The sequence below is a fragment of the Notolabrus celidotus genome, chromosome 17, assembly GCF_009762535.1.
Source record: "Notolabrus celidotus isolate fNotCel1 chromosome 17, fNotCel1.pri, whole genome shotgun sequence".
Lineage (NCBI taxonomy): Eukaryota > Metazoa > Chordata > Actinopteri > Labriformes > Labridae > Notolabrus > Notolabrus celidotus.
The window spans coordinates 17500732-17517953 of NC_048288.1; the positions used below are offsets into that span (position 1 = coordinate 17500732).

At 37.6% G+C, this 17222-nt stretch overlaps 1 protein-coding gene across 1 annotated transcript; it reads right to left on the minus strand.

Annotated features, from left to right (window-relative positions):
- Positions 1-1105: 1105 nt before the first annotated feature.
- mtpap (mitochondrial poly(A) polymerase) lies at positions 1106-17097 on the minus strand. Its single transcript, XM_034706484.1, has 9 exons — positions 16893-17097; positions 13964-14130; positions 13651-13878; positions 13322-13546; positions 11832-12043; positions 7663-7889; positions 5661-5753; positions 5487-5560; positions 1106-2084 (listed from the first exon to the last, which is right to left on the minus strand). Exons 1-9 carry the CDS (start codon positions 17071-17073, stop codon positions 1746-1748), a joined length of 1746 nt encoding a protein of 581 aa, XP_034562375.1. The 5' UTR covers positions 17074-17097; the 3' UTR covers positions 1106-1745.
- Positions 17098-17222: the final 125 nt, after the last annotated feature.

Below are 17222 nucleotides of genomic sequence, written 5' to 3' on the forward strand. Positions count from 1 at the left end.
AGGGGATAATTATTTTCATGTGTTCTTTTTAATTATGAATCAATTTAGGGGCAGTAGAGTATGTGTGGATAGAAGTATATAGCAGTAAACTGAATATGAATTGAATTTGAATGGCTCCATGTGATTGATTCACAGCACTCCCTTTTGCCAATAAGTGTTTGAGCAGCATCTTGTGAAGTCTTAGTATAAATGGCTAAATGAACAGGAAGCCTGTCTTGTGTACCAGCTCTTAAATTTGAATTAAATGATAAATGGGTTGATAAATTGCCAGGATCCCCAAATGGGTTTTAAAAATTATACAGCGACTGAAGTGTGGATTATATTCACAATGTGAGACATAAAACCAGAGGGGTCTCCATTTACCATACTGTAAACATTGTAATTTTGGAACGCTAACGCAAAATAAATTAACAGTAACATCAACATTGGTGCAACCAAAGTAGGATAATCAACTTACTGAGCAAACCTCAATAAGACCCTAATATTACAGTTTAACTAATAACTTCAGTGATGCAACAGCAGCATTCATGCGACGGTGGAGTGCTGTGGATAACAGTTGATCGTTCTCCCTCATCAACCATAAGTTAGTCGAAGTAAACTGAAATTAATTTGTTAAAATTTAATGTGGAATTTGAATTTTCCAGTGAGGATGAAATGCAGTTTCAGGGAAAGATAAGTTAGACACTGGATATAGTTTAAACATATTAAAAACAGCATAAAATTAAGGTATTTCAGATTCAGTTTTTCCCTACTATTTTCCCAGTATAACACAGGCTAAAGATATGAGATTAAATGTTGATGTTTTGATATAATTATTCAAGTCGAGTTATTCAAATTAAAGGAAAAATAAATCAGCTTCACTTTATACTCACATCATTTTTGTCCATGGAGGAGGCTTGTTGGCTTGAATGAAACATCGCCACAGGTACAAGTTTGTAGGGGAACATTGCAGATGTATAAAGTTGATATGATTAGCTTTACTTTCTCTAGTGCAGACCTAATTTGACAGTTATTTTCATCTAAGTGTCTTCAGATGAAAATAGAAAAGATGGTGTTGTTTTAGGTCAGTGGTTTAAAAGAAAATAAACAACTTGGGGACAAAACACACATTTCATTTATAAACCTTTAATTTACTCTATGTAGTACTTGGAAATAGAAAAGGAGAAACATATAAAAAACCATATATTTTATGAAATGAAGGAACATGGAAGAAAAGTATTTCTTTCGCCTCTCCCTTTGACTATTTAACAGAAAATGTTGATGTTTTTGAAGCATCTGATCCCTATAGTGCTTTTGGTCACTGTGGGGGCGACACATTGTTTTCATTGAAGCCATGATTATTAATCTTTATTGTAACACCTACATGAAAAATATACCCAGTGTGATTTTATTTACGATGTAAACAGATGTTGTGGCTCATCTGTGTTAATTATGAAATACACTTTGAATCAAATGTACCTGTAGATCTACATTACAGGTGCAACATGAGCATCTTGCAGGACTTTACAGTTCTCTTAGTACAAACCAGAGTAAGTGAGTCCACAGAGAAGTGCACAATAATCACTCCCTTTTTTTAGGTCCCAAACATATGCACAAAAAGGCCTCAGTTGCACCCTCCAGTGTCCAAGTTTTGAACTACAGATCATTTTAGAAGATGCTCCTCACCTCCTCTGTTCATCAGGCCATAAAATCAGATGTCCACCATTGCATTAAATAAATAAGCAGAGAGTGGATTGGACTGAGTCTTAGCTCTTCTTTTGCTTATTGTTAGTCTTCAAGGATTCCAGCAAGCTTTTTATCCTCTCGCTGGCCGGCTCCTGCCTCCTCTTCTTGCGACTTTTAATCCCTGCAACCTGGGAGGGCAAAAGGAGGGTAGCGAGTCCCCAAGGTGTGGCTTTGCTGGAGCCAGCAGTACCACTTGGGGATTTGGTTTCACTCTGCTGTAAGAGCCAGGAGCTCTCCTGACACATGGCCACAAAGCGGTCTAGCTGTGCAGCACTAACGTTCTTGCTGACGTTCAGAGAGTTTTCAAATGGGTTCTGGATGTGCAGTGGGGATACCTCCGGCTTTTTCTGCTCTCTGCCCTGTAGAGAAGGAAAACGGAGGCTGGCAGATGAATACACATTCTCAAGCAGCAGCAGCAGCAGCAGCCATAAGGGCTGTATGTACACTTTTGCATGGTCCATCTGTCTTGTTAGTTATGGTTTTAGCACTTCGCAGCTGTATTTGGGGCACCTATAGCTGACCGAAACCCCTCTGCATGCTAGCAGACGGGGGAAGGATTCGCTTGGACATTACTCCGGGAGAGACCTTCTTTTCAACTTGAGCTGAAAAAGTAATAATTCATAAAGTTCTACAAAACTATGACAGGAATGTTCAGGAGTGATATTAAAACCTGTTATGCATGCCAAACATATCAACAGAAGCATATGTGATGGGTGCCTCTGTTTAGCAGCCATGGCCTTCAAATGAACCATTACCGTGTAGGTCAGAGAGAAGCCAAGACCCTTCCAGGGTACTCTGCATGCCGTATTCGGCTTAAAGCTTGACAGTAAAGGGGCAGGAGTGATAAAGGGATGGGGCTATGGGGGACAGAAGATGGCAACATAAAGCCATCAGTCAAAGGAGGGGAGTGAACCAGAGAATTGTTGCACAGTAAAGCAGATTTATGGCTGTTGCTCCTCTGGTGAAAGCCTATAGGCATGGGTCACGGCCACAGACTACCTGCAAGCTTCCTCCGCTGTGTCAAACCTGATATTAGTCTCATATATTAGGCTGCAGGGTCCCTCTTTCCCAGAGGCTTCAACTCATTATTCTCCAGGCACCAGCAAGTGCCACCTGAGCATGAACACCTAATTCATCAAGTACATTTCTGCAGGCAAAAGTATTGGCTGATGAATAGGATGTTGTTAAATGTTGCTTATTTTAAAAAGGTAGCTGTATGAACTTTCCTGTATATATATAAAGGACAAATTAGCCCCTGTTTATCCCTGTGATAAAACCTTTTAGACACAGCATAACTTTGAAACAGATTTCCGGCTCTTTTAGCTCAATCTTTTTTCTGCATTTAATTCATAAAATCTCTGAGATCTAAAAAAGAAGGTTCTCGAAAAGTATAACAATTGCCTGTTAAAGTCTTGTAGAGGATAGCCAGGAACAAATAAAATATTAACAAATAAATTAAATGGATGAATAAAAAATAAGCAAAAAATAAAGGCATAAATTAAAACATTTAAAAAGAATGAACAGCTTAATAGAAATAAATACAATGCTGAAATTCATTAATTCAATTTTTTATTTCTTTTTTATTTTCTAATGTATTATGTTTCCACATTTTTAATTAACTGTTCTTCAAATACCTATCTTTTATTTCATTCACTGTTTCCTGCTTTTGTTGTCTTTCAGTCTCCACGTGTTGTATCTTTTTGTTTATACTACTATTCATTAAATTTCACATTTCTTTATTTTCCTCATTCTTTCACAGATTTCCGTTTACTCTCTTGAGCCTATGACTCCATAGAAAGTGTCTGTAAACAGAGTAAATATGTGTTTGTTTACACACAAAGCCTGATGGAGCTCTTAATTGGGATCCCAGCTCAAGGGCGCCTGGCTCTGTGGGGCCGACATCAATCACACATGACAAGGACAGCTGTCATCTGTGTGTGTGGGAAGACGTCGTGCACCAAACTCTGCCTTTATTACCAACAGACTTCTCTGCTGGAGCTCAGCTCTGAAGCTGGGAGGGAAACTTGAAAGGAGGCTGAACTGGGTTTCCTTTCTAAGAAGATTTTTATTTTTGTTCTAATTTCTCAGCGATGCAACGGTTTAATTTTCAAATCAGATTAGAAGCCATCCAAGCTGCGTGATGTCCTCAGGGACGATAGACTATTTTGTGAGCAGAGCCTGACTGGTACAGAATTTTCAAAGCTTCTACTGTGGTTAACAATGTCAAGTTTCAAAATTCCCATCACAAATTATTGTTTCATTAATTTTGTTTGTTTTATTGATTGTCTGTCATAATGTAGCTGCAACAAGCTGACTCGTTTATTGGTCCAGCTTGTCAGTGACCATACTATTGCAGTTTCAGAAACAGCAGCAGCAGCAGCAGCCAGTGAACTGCTGCAAGATCCTTTAGAAAGAGTATAAAGTCTTTGTAGGATTTGGAATATAACTGTCTTCTTCTATCTGTTAGAGTAGTGGCTATGTGTTAACGTTAATGTTTGATGATCCACAGGACAAAAAAATTATGCACTAAGCTGAAAAGTTTTTGCCAGAACTGTTCTTTTGGACAGCTTAACTACAAGTTCAAACTACAGGTGGACATCTGTTATTCTTTTTAGGATTGATTAAAGCAACCAAGCCCATAAGACTTGTAAATAAAAGGAGGTGTTGTGGATTCAGTTGATACTTTGTTTATCCCTTTGAGGATCATCTTTCACACTTTCTTCAACTATGTTAAGGGTCTGCATTTACTGGTTGATTCATAATGTGTGTGATTACACCAGGGTTTTTGTACTTTTTTAAATTTGATCTGTTATATTTCATTATTTCTTCTCTTGCTGAATGCTGTGGAAGTGGTATGTGTACATCCCTTCTATGTGTATGTCTCTACATATTCTTGTATTTGTGTGCAGATTACACGTGTGCATATTTAACCGGTTTTCCTTTTTTTATTTGTTTCTAGAGCCCTTCTGCATAATGCTATGATTACCTCAAATACGTACTGTGTTCCTTCATGTATCTCGTTGAACGGCCATGCTTAGTTTGTGTTGTGTTCTAGTTGTCTCCTATGTTGTTTTGTTTTGTTTCTTTTACTTAAAACTACTCTTATTTTACTGAAGAACCCATCGAACACATATTTGTATGTTTCAAAACTCAATAAAAAAAAGTTTTGAAAAAAACAGAGATAATTTTTCATCATTATTTGATGCTAAGTCTGCAAATGATACTAATATTTAGTTAAATGTGCTTTAAAGCAACTCAATATCCTTTTTTTTTTTTTTTTTTTTTTTTACATTTTCTAGTATCATTTAGTATCAAAGTTTATGGAAAAATATCAGTTTTACACTTGAATTTTCAACTTACAGTTGACAAGTCTCAAGTCTCTTACAAATTGCAACTCTGCAACAGCACCAGAACGACGTTCTGCCATCACAACACCTTTACACATTGGGCCCAAAAATGTGTGTGATTTCACATCACATTGCAGAGTTGCGGAAGTGCAAGAGGCATGACTTGTGAACACACAGCACAAGCGCTGCGTACAGACAAGTACTCAGAAATGCACAAACACACTGCACTGATCTGTCCTGCCAGCTTGGATGCCACATATTGCCACTTTCTTCTTCCCCTTATTGACAACCCCATCTGAGGCACTGTTTATTTATGTTTTTTTGAAAGGCCATAAAATGTGCCTAAATTATGAAAAAGGATGTGTACATTATCATAATTTGGCTATTTCCTTGAATGTTATTAATTCCACATACCTTTCTGATATTTATTGACATCCTGCTGAAGGCGAATGTGGCGTAGAACTCAAAGAACTCACTCAGCAGTTTCTCTGAGAAAAGGCAAGTTAGAAGTCAGGTTAGACAGAAACATCGGTATCAATCAACCTGAATTGTAGCCCTGCAGCCCTGATTCCACGCTGTCATGCTCACCCAGTGTTTCTGTGTTGCTCTGGAGCTGGATCATGCTGAAGTCGCTGACAAACGTGCAATCGTTCCCCTCAATCACACTCTTGTCCGCGGGACCTTGTGGGAAGAAAGCGAGGATACAAGGTAAATGACTGACTTAACAGGTCTATGATGGCCATATACAAGACACAGATGGATGGTGACGATGCTTTCATGGAGAGGAAACAGACAGACACAAGTGGCATGAGATAGAGCAGGTGCATGTACATGTGTGTGTGCAGGTGGTGAATCATGTCCTTGTTTAGCTGGTTTTCTTCTCCAGAATTGCCCTTGTTACCAGTCTCCTTCACTACAATGACACTGGTGTGTGTCTGTGTGTTTTACTCCCCCTGTTTAAATAGCTGCCTGCGCGTTAGCTCATGTATCCAAAGGAGGCGGGGTCATCGACTTTCCCAGAGTGATGGGCCTTTTATTGTCCTGTAAGCACTCTGTGTGATAGAGTCTGCGCTAAACTCCGGCTGAGACGGGTGGGGGCGGGTGGGGGCTGGGTGGGGGGGTAGATTGCTTTTGGAAGGCAATTATCAGACAGCCAAGGTGACAGAGAGAGGGAGGAGACAGAGACTGTGGAGCTGCAGTGGACTCGCAGGCAGACTGGTGGTTCACATTTAGGACAGATCTATACTTGGTAATAAGAAGACACACTAAGATAAGACACTCTCTGAACTTCTCTACAGAGCTAAAACGGAAACTAGGGAGAAAGTTCAAACATTACAACTGCAGACACTTTGAAGATGTTCATCATGCGAGGTTGGTTGAAAAGCACCTGTTGGCAAAACGTAGCTTTCTAATATCAAGGACAAGTTACAGAAACATGTAGAGAGTGTAAGAGCATGGACCCACTGGCCCTTTTCATATTGCCAATTTAAGTCATGGTATCAAGGCTCCTGTAACTTCTCGCCTTAAATATCTGCAGGTTTGTACACTGTTTGTAAATGTGTGTGTACACTGTTTGTAAATGTGTGTGTGTGTGTGTGTGTGTGTGTGTGTGTGTGTGTGTGTGTGTGTGTGTGTGTGTGTGTGTGTGTGTGTGTGAATCTGAAAGTGTGACACTGTCTAGACACTGTAATACAGTGTGAAAGGATCAATACCAAAGTACAAAGGCAAGATGACAACAGCGCTGCACTACAGTGCTGCTGCTAACTTGCAGCATAACAAGGGGCTACTATAATCAAACTTATGCCTTAGCCCTCCTGTTATGTTCGTTTCTCTGGAACAGCAGTAATGTTCCTGGGTCAATTTGACCCGTTGCATATTCAATTATCGAAAAGTGTCAGAACCCCAAAAAATCCCAATCAGATTTTTTTAATCTAATTTTTAACTCCATTACTAACCATTTAAATCAATATTTAGTCCATTGGTGTTCTTTAATCCTCACAGATCATGGTTCAATGAGGATGACTCACTCATTTTTCATTAAAATTAATGTTAATACTTTTTTTAATGTACATTGGAAAGCCCTAAATATAAATACAATAGTTTAACATGACATAGATTTTTGTCTATTTTATTTTACATTTTGAATTTCTTTTTTTATGAAGTGATGGTGATAAATTAACACGACTCCGCTTCTGTCACATGCTGCCCAGACTTGTATGCTGCATTTAGCTGGTTTGGAAGGCAGATATTACCTTAAACAGACTTTTAAAAGGGTAAATTTGACCCGCAACATAAGAGTAGGGTTAAAAAATGTGCCCAATTCATTGTGTACTGCAGGCAGCTGATTTGCTGCTGAAATATCCAGTGATATTAACTAAGCTGTTGTTCAAAACTGGGTTTACTAATTTGCACCTCAGTTAAAGAATGGGGCCATGCTGTGTGGTGGGGAAAGATGTAATGCATGAGTTGCTATGCAACACTTGTCTATGGCTCTACAGTTTGTCTTTAAAGGTTGCACACAATTCACAAAACAGCTTGATCAGAGACAATATAATGTTAAAAGGGGAGTGAAAGGTTGGGCTGGTGGTACCTGCAAGATCCCTGAGGTGGTCCAGAGTGGGGATAATGGGGGGGGTCCTCTTCTGCAGAAAGAACAGCACCATGACAGTGAGGGAGAAGTTGGTGATCCAGGCTCCGGGGATGCTGCTCGTGATGCCGTGTGCTCGGGCCCAACAGCGCACGGTGAACACCAGGCAGCGAACCCGTGGGTCCAGCTCTCCGTACAGATAGAGCAGCTCTGTGCTCTTCATCGCCACCCTGTGGAGAACACACAGCATTACTTCTACTCCTCTACTGCTGCATGTTCTGATGGGACTTTGTTGAGGCTATTTATTCAAGCTTTGTCTAGAGGAGGATTCTGACAAGTGCAGGCAGAAATATGTTTTCTGTTTCTTAGCTTGATCATCTGTCTGGAATAACTGGTTAAAAAAAAATTTAGCTTTCTGCTCTGATCAGCTAAAAAGAAAAACACACCACCCAAAATGAAAAACACACTTGCACAGCCTGCAACAGTCTCTGGGAAATGTTGTCATGTCACAGTGTCCCCACATGAGCTAAAATAGAAGTGAAATGCATCCTGTTTTATTTCAAATGCACATGACCTACTTATGACATATTTGTATACACTGATATATACTGTGTTAAATATGTAAACACGTAAGAGTATTACTTTATATCTGCTCTTGATATGCTCTCAACTTCTGTACACATCCCACTATTGTTCTGCTCAAAAAATATAAAATAATATACTAACAAACATCAGTATTAACCTCTGGATACCAATCCTGGAACTGTTGGGCAGTCCCTGCCCTGAAGTAACTGTACTTGTGCATTATTTAGCATTGTGACTAAACCATTGAGAATCCCTTCCATGGATTTTGTGAGTCATGTATTCTGTGAAATCTCCTTGCATGGGCTCTAGATAAGTCTTTACAAAGGGAGAACCTATTTAGGGGCTCATACAAAGGTCAAACAAATATTTACACTTTAAATTGGCGCTGATAGAGATATTGAGACTTTTAAAAGTAAACTAAAATCATATTTATTCAGTCTGGCTTTTATGTAGGGTTTAACAATTTTATTACCTACCTTTTACTATAATATTGATTTAAATGCTGCTTTATTATTTTAGTCATTTTAACTGTTATCTTATTCTATTTGCATGTATTTATTCATTCATTTATTTATTTTATTAATCTACTCAGTATTATTGATATTTTGAGCCTTAGTTTTATTTTTCAACTCTTATCCCTAACCTTTTTAAATGTTGTTCTTATTTTTGATTTTTGTTATTATTATTATCTTCCCCTCATATGTCTTCCCATTGTTTCATTTCTGCTTCTTTCTTGTTTTTCAATCGCTGTATATCACTTTGGGTTGCATTTGATTTGTATGAAAGGTGCTATAAAAATAAAGCTTAATTGATTGATTGAAATTGGAATTATTAAAAAAGTCTAAGCATTGTATTATTCCTGCATTAAGTTTAATGGCATGTGTTGAAGAAAGTAAAAATAAAGGCTACATGAGAAACAACTATCTTTTAAATGTTTTTTGACTATGGTGGTAATGTGCACATTCATGCTGCCTATATTCCCTCAATCCGTCTTCTAGATTTCTTTGTACCATAACGCAATTATATCTATTTATAAATCTGTCTTAGGGACTTCAAATTGTAAGCAAATGGCCTGGCCGTCACTGAATCTATACTGATTACTTCATTTCTACATCTTTTGTAGAATGAAAATGCCTTGCCAGGCCTATGTGCTATCTTCTGAGATTATAATTTATCTAATAGATATAATCTCTTTCTTCAGTTTTTTAGCCACAATCCACTAAGTGGATTCCTCACAAGGTTCAAAGGGTTTGCATGCAGCTCAAAAATAATACTTCTCAAACACTGCCCCTTGGACTTGAAATAATGTGTGGAGAATTTTACATTTAAATTATTTGGTCCCCATGGAAAAATCCAAAGTCCTGTTATAAGCTCATGTGGCAGAGACATGACATTGCCTTATTTGAACTGGATGTAGTCTTTTCTTCCTGTTGTTTATGAAGTATCTTTGTGTTGCGGTTTGTTTCATTTCACCTCTCACAGGTGAACTGTCTTTGCCAAGAGTTTTACAGAGAAGAGTTTCTATTTCAAAGAATCTCAGAGAGAAGAGATTCCTGACGTCATAAAGGTAACAACTAACCTATGAATAATGTGTACTAAGTCTTTTATTCTTAGCTGTTGTATACCTGTATTTTTTGTGTTTGAGTTAATCAGAATGATGCATATGAATCATTTCACCAGTATGCATCAATGCAAATACGCTGGGATTGGCATTATTACTAAATTCCATCTGTAGGCCAAAGGAAGGTACCTACAGACAATGGATTTTTTTGACAGGTCTAGCACACCTCATGAGACAGCTCACACATGACAACGAACAGAAAAACACACAAACAGTTTCACGTACACAGGGACATGCTTGTTACATACTAATAACAGATTCACATAGAGTACGCTGGTTGAAGTGCAGGATAAAACTAAAGCCCTTGGGTGGAGCATCAAAGGAGGAACCAGATACTATGCTTAACCTCATGACTGGTTTGTTTTAATGTTGAGTAGTTGTCACAGACTCTTGATATGTGCAGGTGATTTGTTGCAGGAATATATGCCTCTAACAGACAACGCCTTTTGATTCATTTTAGATTGACAGGTAGGTATTTTACAGATTCCCCTTGTTCATTCTCTAAAATATATTGTATTATTGTATTTTTTCTGGATAATTGCATCACTTGGTGGAGACAAGGCTGCCAAAAATTGTATCAACAAGACAATTATCAGCAAAAGTTTGGAAACTGACAAATATTATATTTTCTTATGATATTCACAGCACAAACCGTAGCCTGCGCTCAAGTAGCCTTATCAAACTCATCAAACCCAAAGTCCGGACTTTCTTTGGACTCACCTCCTTCAAGTTTTCCGCTGCAAATGACTGGAATCACCTGCAACAATCCCTAAAGCTGACCTCTCTCATTCCAATCGCCACTTTCAAAAACTTGATACACCCCATAACTTAACATCACTGCACTTGCTTTTCAGTTGCTTTTAAGTTGGTCACTGCTGTCATATTTTTGTATTGTATTGTTCTGTCTCTCGGTCTCTCTGTATGTCCTCTCTGTTTTTTGTTTTGTTTTTATTTATTGTCATCCCACCTGTGTTGCCTTTTCGCCCAGGTCGTTATTGCAAATGAGAATTGGTTCTCAATTAACTCACATGGTTAAATAAAGGTTAAATAAATATTTATTATAATGGAAATGTAAAGGTTTCCTGTTCAAAATGTTGTCTGAAGAGAGGCTTAATGTTATTTTTTTGTACATGCTTGATGTTTTATGTAAACAGGTTTTAAAAAGATATGTTATGTGTGAAAATCTCAGTGAGTGCATGGATGCCTCTGCAGACTGAAGTGAGAAAAAGGTCTTTCATGGTGAAAATGTGCCAGGCTGAACTTAAAAATAAATCTGATTACCTAATATGTTCAAATGTTCATGAAAAATTATGCCTTCAAAACTAGAAGAAAAAATTGTCAATAAAAAAATGAAAATTCCAAGATAGGTAAATTTTGAACATCTATGTCATTTTTCACAACGTCCTGAGTGCAGAAAATAAAATGCTGTGTGCTGGTTTCAAAAGGTCAGTGAAACTCAACACAGTGATACCACTAGAGAGCAGCCTTCGGCCTGCCACAGTGAGGTGCTGTTAGTTTTCTGTTTCTTTGACACTCACCCAGAAGAGGGGAAAAGTGCTGCGCTTCAAAGATCTGCAGATCACATACACCCACGCTGGGCGGTACAACTCCATTTCCTTCGAAACTGCTGTGTGGTTTTTTTGTACATTAGCAGGTGTGTGCGTGTTGAAGTTATAATGATAGCAGAGGCCACGCTATCTTTAAGGTTGAAAAGGAAGAAGTGAGACGTGAATCACCCTCTTTTTAGCCCTACTGTTGAGTTTCACTGTGGCACATAACTTAACCATCAGAGCACTTCCTGCCAATGTCAGGTTTCTGTTTTGGGCTTTTGCAACGCCACTGTGGTGAAAATAATATCCAGGACAACAGAAAACTCAGTTTCTGTGAAGAGGTCCATGACCAACTCAAAATGACATTTCAATTCCCATTCTGTGACTGTATTGCTGTTTGTTCATGAGGTAAATACCTGTTGTTGGCTGTGAGGTCACACTGAAAACCAGAGGGCTGATGGGCAAATCGGACCAGGGGACATCTTGCATTCAGAATCTTCTGCATCCCCACGCACCCAGGTCCAAACTGGTCCACACACTCCCCAATGACAGACAGGATGCTCTGGGTGACTGCACGCTCTGAGTGTGCCCCCTTCATCTGGTACTCCACATACAGACCTGTTTTAGGCTGAAACACAAAAAGTTTAGAGGAACTTGTTGTTCCTAAATCAGTCTTTGAAACAAAATGCATTATTTAACTGGTAACTCACACCATTATTGTTTGGTTTCCAATTCTAAATCCTCTATTTTTGCACTGTGTTGTGATCCAAACATTCACTTTCTGAACAAAAATGACTTATACATTTTAAACTATAGAAACAGACTGCACCAACGTCACTTGTCAGGACTTCAGTGTCGTTTGTACTCATATCAGCTGGTATTTAAACCTGCATAAACTGCTTCATGTTTGTCGGATCTTATAAACACAAGCACAGCTGTGACTTCTACTTCACACTTTATTGATCTACTGACACTATAGTCAAGAAATACATTATTAAACTCTTAAACCTGCTTCAACTTCATCAAAGAGTGAAAGAAAAGGTTTAGTGTGATTACACATACAGTTGTGGTCATAAGTTACCGTGGCAGAATTTGGGATTTTTTTTGGCCATTTTTCAGAGAATATGAATGATAAGAGAAAAACTTTTTTTTCACTTGTGGTTAGAGGTTTAAAGTTTTTTTCAAACAGCTGTGTTTACTCTTTTTATATCATAAAGATAATAGAAACTACCCAAGAAACCATAAATGCTGCCAGGGTATGTAAAGTTATGAGCACAACTGTGCATAAAGTAAAGTGTCACCACCATTGCATTTTTTCCTTTTGAGCAAAGGTTTAAGAAATGTATATATTCCACACTTACACTGTTTGTCATTTCACATCATATGATAATGATAAAGTGATACCAGGAAAACAGTAACACGCTTAACACAACTTTACAGAAAACATTTTTGAGAATCTAAAAAACTTCAAGTTCCTAAGAAATTGGGGAAATACCTTTAATGCTAAGCATCAAATATATCCGTAGTAAAAACCTCTTCAGATCTTTTCTGCAGAGAAATGTCTTCAGTTTCATTTTGCAGAGCGGGAGTCTCACTGAACCCAACTGGTAGCCAGTGACCACAGCAGCTGGTATCTGTTTCACTTTTTAGTGCTGTTCTGTTATAACTAGAAAGAGGTGTTTTATTTTGTCTGAATCACTATCAGCATTAGCAAGTGCAAAAATATTTATTGCAGATTTGCAGTTCTTTTGTGACATATTTTTACAATTAACATTTAAATAGGTTAAAAAATGTAAACTAACAATGTTTTGTCTGGTAACATAAATAAAATATTTTGTAGCTGGTAGTTTTGTTAATAAAATAATACAGACACCTGGTAAGAACCATCCCAATCTCTCATTATTACCATTCTTGCTTCTATCCCACTGATGCTATCAAGGTCCAGAAACATATCGAGGTCACAGCCCAGCTTTCCAAAGCCATTCACTGATGAGCCAAAAGGCTTGATGGAGCATTCTGGGAAATAGGCAGCAGCAATGTCCTTGAGCAGAGAGCAGACAAGGAAACGAAGTCTGATGTTCTCCTCTGTTAGCTGATAAGCTTTGGTCAGGGAGGCTACCTGCTGGTCTATCTGAGGGGAAATGAGGGGACAGGTTAACACAATCATTGAGGCATAAGGACATCAGATATCAAGTCACCGAATCTTCACTATAAACCTGGCAGAAAGCCACTTACACTTTCCTCTCTGGACAGTCTCTGGATGAGCTCGTTGATGGGAATAGTGGTCTGTGGTTGGCACAGCTGCCCCTTGTCTGGTGGGTCAGATGTGCTGATATTCCTCAGCGACAGCAGTCTCGATTTAAAAGGCACCACGGACTCATGACTGACACTGGGGAAGGCTGCATTTTCCATTAATGAGGCAACACTTTCTCTGTTGGCATATTCCACAACAGCATACACACCCTGTAATAATATCAAAACACTGTTTAATCATCCACATGAATCTTTTTATGACAGACATGTTAATGCTCTATGGTGTTTCACTTACATAGCTTTCATAAAAGAAGCATGTGTTGATATCTCCATGTTTCGATAAATACTTGGTAAACTTTTTCTCATTGGTTTTGGAGAGGCAGCTAACAAGAACAGATCTCTCTGCCTGTTCTTGTCTCTTCGCCAGGAGAGAATTCAAAGATTGAGGTCCATCCTTTTCATCTGACAAAAAAAAGCACATATTTTATGGAGAACACATTATTATTTTTTAATAGTTTTGCCCTGTTTAATTAGAACAATGCTGCTAAGTATGAGGTGTTAAAGACCCAAGAACAATTTGTGGTGTTGTAGTGGAGCCCAAACTTTGGAAGTATATAGCATTCCCTTGTGAAAAAAGAATTACCTGCTTTACTTTTTTTGAATCAAACAGAAAATAAACTCAGGATTATTAGAAGTTTGAATGAAAATGAATGCTTTGATTTTTCTTAATCTTCAAGAAAACCAACTCAGATTTTAGATGAGAGTTTATATGCACTACTCACTACTGCACTATTATCATATTATGTTTAGCCTGTGCATATTAGTCATTCCTATTTGTTGTACTTTTGTATTTATAGCTGATGTTGTTTTTATTATTATTATATTTATATTTTTATTTGTATGCCTTATTCTTGTGCCTTGTACAAAGAGAGCACAGTTTACCAAGACAGATTCCTTGTGTTAGCATACCTGGCCAATAAAGCTGATTCTGATTTATATGAAAAGATCTGCTTTGTTTTTCTGAAGTTACAAGGTACCATTGCTTCAAAATCCAAACAGGAGCTCTCATTTAGGCCACTTACAAACAAGCAAACATGCCTTAACTTTCAAGTTTAATCCAGTATTATTTTGGTCTAGGTTTACTACATGAGAAGATACTCGTGTCTATAAGTAACAAAGATGATATTGACATTTGTTTGTTGACTTTGCGCAGACATGTTAGGACTGTGCAGTTATTAAAACACACACCGTATTCTGAACTACTTATCATTGTAGTGTTTCTTCAGGATCAGAAGAGCTCATATGGCATGTTTATGCTTCATATCAAAGTCCAAGGGGACAGTGAAAGATGACTCTCAGATTTTCACTTCCCCAAATGAGGAAATCGAATATGTCCCAAAATTTAAATACTTGGGTTTTCTCTTTCTTTTAATTGTCATATTGAGAGTTTAACCAAAAAACTGAGGGTGAAGTTGAGTTTCTTTTATAGAAACAGACGCTGTTTTTCTTTTGCTGCTCGTAAAAAGCTCATTCTAGAAACCTTTATTTCTGTAATTGACTATGGGGATGCTCTTTATATGCATGCTTCCTCAGCCTCTCTGAAAATGTTGGACTCAGTGTACCATGCTGCATTGCGGTTTGTTTCTGGTTCAGGTTTCCGCACACATCACTGTATCTTGAATGAAAAGGTAGGCTTGTCTTCCTTACACAACAGAAGAATGGATCATTGGTATGTCTTTCTTTATATGCCTTTTTATGACAGACACGTACTCCAGGAGCTGCCGTCTAATTTATGCTCCTTATTGACTTCTCAGGTTGTCAGTGGCTGTCATCTTCGGTCCAATGGACACATTCTTTTTGTCATTCCTTGGACTCGCTCTGTCTTTGGTAAAAGTGCTTTTAATGTCTTTGCTCCCTCATCTTGATTTGAGCTTCAGGGTCACCTGAAACTGGATTCTTTCATTTGGTTTGAGGATTTTAAAACTAGGATAAAGGATGATCTGATCAGCTTGTGCACATGTTTTTAGAGCTTAACACTGCTAATTTATAAATAGATGTAATAGTTACTTGTCACTATATGTTTTGTCTTGTTCTCTTTGTGAAACTTTTTATGCTGCTGTCTTGGCCAGGACTCCCTTGTAAAATAGACTTTGCATCTCAATGGGACTATTCCTGGTAAAATAAAGGTTAAATAAAAATATATATATATATAAAATAGTGCATCTGAGCCGCATTCAGACTTGCTTTCTAACCTTAGGCATATAAATAAAAGAGCTTCTGTTGGGGTATAATGAGGAACAGGTATCTTGTTGATTCTGAAAAACAGACCAGTTTATTCTTTTTTTCCTAGTAATTCTGATTAAATTGTTGTTCATTTATATTATTTTACTTTCGTAAATGCAAAACGCCTCCATACAACACTCCACTTTACACACAACACAGTATGAAAAATTGTACCAGGAATAAAGAGAAAAGAATACATGGAAATGACTGCTGATGACATTATAATGCATATTGAATCATATTATATAATTATCTTACTATATTATATTATGTTATATTACATTATTATTGTTTACTACAACTTACAGTCATATTTATAAACCCATATTTATTTATTATATTGCTTGATCTGTCATTACCAACCATAATCACACCATGTCAACCTGTCACTACTGAAACGTGTTTAATACTGCCTGTGATTACTGCTATTTAATCCATTTGTAACATTTGTATTTATCTAAATTCCATTTGTAACACCGTATATATCTAAAATGTATTCTATCTATTTTTATTTTTACTTATTTTATTTTACTAATTAGAACTTTTTCTTGATTGTACTTATGTCTGGGTTGCTGCAACAACTGAATTTATCAATAAAGTAATATCTTCTCTCTTCTGAAGAATTCCTTAAAAAGTGTTACAGTCTGCAACACCTTTTTAACACATTAAGGTCTACGAAGAGAACATGTTTTGATGACATTCCTGACTCACCTATATTTACTAACCTGCTGCTAGTTTGTGGAAAAAATGACGAATTTTGCCGAACAGTTTCTGAAGTTACCTCAATACAAATTTTCTATTTAATAAGTTAAAGAGCTTGACCAAAACTGAAGCTACCGAAACTATAACTATTTCCGAATGAAGTTCGGAGCTCAGGTCAATCTTCAGGCAGAGCTAGCAGGAGTGATAACTGTCTCGGTTTGACAGCTTCATATACGTACCAGTTTCTTCTTTCCGAGGTGTCTCAGATATCGTGGCTACAGCATTCGTTCCGACATTTCTTTTAACGAGTGTATTGACCTGCTTCAGATATTTTATAAGGTTTCCCCTGCCTGTCATATGTAACCTGCACACTGCGATGGAGGACGCCATTGCTGCTCCGAAAGAAACAGAAATGCGCATGCGCTTGGCTCTGTCTACGGCAAGAAGGACGGATCAAACAAGACGAATTGTGATCATGATTTTTTGAGCAACAAATGTGAGTTTACGTGAACCCTTTTTTTCGTGGTAGTTTATACATTAAAGCTTTTATTTTGATCTTGACGTCAACA